Source organism: Octopus bimaculoides, chromosome 4, assembly GCF_001194135.2.
Source record: "Octopus bimaculoides isolate UCB-OBI-ISO-001 chromosome 4, ASM119413v2, whole genome shotgun sequence".
Lineage (NCBI taxonomy): Eukaryota > Metazoa > Mollusca > Cephalopoda > Octopoda > Octopodidae > Octopus > Octopus bimaculoides.
This window is the reverse complement of record NC_068984.1, coordinates 91,574,378-91,579,063: the sequence shown is the minus strand read 5'-3', so window position 1 is coordinate 91,579,063 and position 4,686 is coordinate 91,574,378. Positions and strand designations below refer to the sequence as shown.

At 37.0% G+C, this 4,686-nt stretch overlaps 1 protein-coding gene across 3 annotated transcripts in view; it reads left to right on the top strand.

Moving 5' to 3' along the window:
- LOC106871948 (all trans-polyprenyl-diphosphate synthase PDSS1) overlaps nucleotides 1-4,686 on the top strand; it is a 43,121-nt gene that overhangs the window by 35,905 nt on the left and 2,530 nt on the right. For all 3 annotated transcript variants that reach the window (XM_014918726.2, XM_014918724.2, XM_014918723.2), the window contains one exon: nucleotides 3,132-3,212. In XM_014918726.2, coding sequence (XP_014774212.1) covers nucleotides 3,132-3,212 — 81 coding nt within the window. The remainder of the gene's footprint in view (nucleotides 1-3,131; nucleotides 3,213-4,686) is intronic.

Below are 4,686 nucleotides of genomic sequence, written 5' to 3'. Positions count from 1 at the left end.
ATATATATATATATACATACATATATATATATATACATACATACATACATCATCGTTTAACGTCCACTTTCCATGCTAGCATGGGTTGGACGATTTGACTGAGGACTGGCGAACCAGATGGCTGTACCAGGCTCCAATCTGATCTGGCAGAGTTTCTACAGCTGGATGCCCTTCCTAACGCCAATCACTCCGAGAGTGTAGTGGGTGCTTTTACGTGCCACCGGCACGAGGGCCAGTCAGGCGGCACTGGCAACGGCCATGCTCAAATGGTGTTTTTTTTACTATATGTAAGTATATACTATATATAAATATTATTATGTTACTATACATTTATAAATTACATTATCGATATACAATTGTATCGATATTACAATTGTAATATCGATAATGTAATTTATGAATGTATAGTTAGCTCTAAGAATGATAATAATAAAATTATAAATAAGGCTTATATTGGATCAACAGTTAATGAAATTAAAAAAAGAATATCCCAACACTACCAGACCTTTAAAAATCCCAATTTAAGTAAGTCTACAGGCTTAAGTAAATATATATGGGAATTAAAATCTAGAAAAAGAGAGTACACCCTTAATTGGAGTATAATAGGTAGAGCCCACTCCTATAATATTGGGAATAAAATGTGTTTATTACGCATAACTGAATTTATGAAACTACTACAGTCTAGAGATGAATTACTAAACACACATGATAGTCGAGGAGTAAAATGTAGGCACTGAAGTAATTTTACATTTAGTAAAATGAAGTATTGGACGATATGTATTTGAATTTTTCTTGTTATATATCACATTTAAACACAGACATTTTTATTCTGATGTTTAATCTTATATCTCACATTCTGTATTTGACATATACTTGACTTTACATAAATGATATATCTACTAATTCATATTTATAATGTATAATTTATAAATTTTAATTCTTGATATTACAAAGTATAATTTTTATTCTTAATTTTCGATTCTAAATTTTTAATCTTTAATGCTTAATTTTATTGCTTATTTTTAAAGGATGTAAAATTAGATATTTAATATTTTGAAATAGAACCTGAAGATGTGTTGGAATAATTGTAAATCTGATGATTGCATATATGTATTTATATGTGTGACGATGTGTATATATAGATATACAGTTGTGTATATTTATATATATTGTAATTTTCCGATACTGAAACACATGTAGTTCCTTCATATTTAATAAACATAAGTATTAACTAAGGTAGGATATAATTAACGAAGTATATTATATACCCTGCTGGTAATTTTGGTTATATCCTTTAAGTATTATTTTGTGATGTGCAAACTGATACCATAAGTTTACTGTCAGATATACTCATTAGGTTATTTTTGTATTATCTGAAATAGAATACCTGCATATCGATTAATCCCCCAAAATTGGATATATATACAAGCAGCTAAGCCCGGTTTCACCCGGCCGGTTTGGATGATGTGGTTGTAGAACCTGCTCTGTGTAAGCATTTGACTTGTTAAAAGACAATTTTAGAATGACTTTTTTCTGTCAAAACACTAAAAATAACTGACCAACAAAACAAAAACAACCAAGATTCAACCAAATCAAAAAATAAACCCAAATATTAAGTGAGCAAAGATGAACCATCCCACTTTCATTGTGCACGCACACACACACATTCACATACCCTCCCCCCCCTTTTACATACACACACATATATTCCCACAGAGTTGGGACGCTGTTTTATTTATTTTTTCAGCGTACACTACCAAGTATGACATCACCCCTTCCTTTCTCATTCATAATCACAAGAGTATTATTATAGTAGATTATCTCAGTAACCATGGGAGCTATGAAAAGAAATACAAAGCCCAGCATCACCACCAGATCATTCTACACATCTGTGTAATTTTTCATGCAATTCCACCCAGCCATTTGACTGAATCCCAAGACAAGAAAGTATCGCCCATGTCAAATTTATATGTATATACCTATATATATACCTATAATTTATATGTATATACCTATATATATACCTTGTATATACCTATATATATAGTGTAACCGACCCCTCCCCTCCTTCAAGTGAGCCTACAACCTACGTGACCTCGTAGTCCACAGTTTCTTCCCTAGCCCAACCTCCCAACCCGTCTTGTTTCCCTGCTCTTGCCCATGCTGCTGCACTTGCGCTTGCCTCTCCAACATTACCATCCTCACAGGCACCCATCATTGACTTATCATATCACTGACTCCTTCACCTGCACTTCTAGTTCGTCATCTACTGCATCTCCTGCTCTCTCTGTCTATCTCTGTACATCGGTCAAACTGGATGTTGCTTGGCTGACCGGTTCGCTGAACACTTCTGAGACATGAGACTCAGTAATGACACCCCAGTTTCATGCCATTTCCGCTCTATCAGTCATTCTTCACAACACCTGTCTGTGTTCAGATTGTCCTCACACAGGGGCCATCCAGACTCCCATCTTTGCCTTGAACAGGAATTAATCTTCTCTCTTTGCTCCACATGGGCTCAACTCTCCTCTCCTCTTCATCTAACCCCCTCTTCACACCTACTTCCTCCCTTCACTCCCACTCACCTCTCCTCTCTTCACTCCTGCCCATCTTCTTCCTTCCTCATTACCCCCTCCATCGTTACCCTACCCCTACACATTCCAACCCCACCTACATCCCATCCTACCCCCGCCCCATCCACTCCTACATATCCCACCCTCACCCTAACCCACACCACATCACACCACCCCGCACACACTAGTAATGACCACTTCCCAGCAACCACACCATCATCCACATGCACACACGCACACGTCAAGGTCACCAACACCTATCCACACACACATTTCTTATTTAGGTTCAAGGACAAAAATTTTTGCAAGCACATGTTTAATGTACCTGTTTTTTCAAGGGCATTAGTAATATTAAGCAGGAGTTCAAGCACTCATAGATTTGGCTTAGAAAAAGCAGAAATCTTCTCCTCTGGCATTTACCACAGACTACATATTAATCTATACAGACAATGAAATTGTTTCCTTTTAGCTTTTAACTTTAGTGTTGATGGGTTACTTTGACTTTATATATATATAGATCTTCATACTTTGAAGTAACATGTTTTATACATTATACAGTATCCTGAATTGCATCCATTGATCATGCGAAGATTCAAACATGAAGGTGATGTGGAAAAAGCAAGGGATTTAGTCGTAAAAGTAAGTTTCCTTCAATTCTTAGATTAATTTTTTTTCAGTTCTATATTCAAGAGATGAGGAATTATGTACATTATATACAATTGACAGATATTTGTCCTCATCTTCATGAAGTATATTTGCCACTTAAATGTGGCTAACCCTTAAGGGTGGATGCTACTGTAGCTTGTAGCCCCAGGAAGACACCTCCTCCAGCTGGCTATTGACACACTTTCTGTGTCCTATCAGTATTTGCAAAGGGAAGCCATCCTTCCCATCTCCAACCTGACATGATACACATGGACCCGAGTTTCTGGGTATTGACCTGTCATCAGTGTGTGTCAATACCCAGAAACTTGGGTCCATGTGTATCATGTCAGGTTGGAGATGGGAAGGATGGCTTCCCTTTACAAATACTGATAGGGCACAGAAAGTGTGTCAATAGCCAGCTGGAGGAGGTGTCTTCCTGGGGCTACAAGCTACAGTAGCATCCACCCTTAAGGGTTAGTCGCATTTAAGTGGCAAATATACTTTACAATGTCATGCAGCTACTGTTTTTACCTCACTCAGAGATTTATTATTGCTTGTTTACACTTTTTCGAGATCAGTGACTTTTTGTCACTGGAAAAAGAATATATATATTTGCATTGGGAACCACTTCACATCGACAACCAGTGATTGTCAGTAACGGGTGTTGGTAGTGAATTCTTCGATGTGAGTTCAAATCGTTACACACTGATATTATATGCTTGTTGTAGGTTTCCCCACGCAGATGAACCAAGATTCATTGAATTGTGTAAATTGTTGAATTTTAGTCACTGTTTTGTTTGCACCTGTATATTCCCCGTCTACGAGAGAAGTGGGGAAAGGAAGAGAGATGGAGAAGTGGAGAAAGGAAGAGAGATGGAGAAGTGGAGAAAGGAAGAGAGATGGAGAATAGACAAAGTTAAACAGCGGCAACAACCCAAGGAATAAATGCCAACACCCTGGAAGTACAGGAAATAGAAATTGACACAAGAAAGTGGAAAGAAGGAAGCAAAATGGTAAAAGGGGGAGCCAGTCTAAAGTTGACTCCTCCAGAAGAACTGATAAACAGCATAGCGATGAGGATGGTAGTATACAGAACGTTAGCTTGCTTACGAACCACATGGTTCCGGGTTCAGTCCCACTGCGTGGCACCTTGGGCAAGTGTCTTTCACTATAGCCTCGGGCCGACCAAAGCCTTGTGAGTGGATTTGGTAGACGGAAACTGAAAGAAGCCCGTCGTATATATGTATGTATATATATATATATATATATATATATATTTATAAAAATGAAGTTTGAAAACGCCAATATATAAAAAATGAATTTTAATTTATAATTTTGTCAGAGATATTTTTAACATGTTTCGGTTCTTGAAAAAACGAACCTTATCAAAAATACATATTTAAAAAAATGAAATTAAATGAAAAGTTCATAATTGTTCCTTACTGGTGTCAACATAGTCCACGTGGGA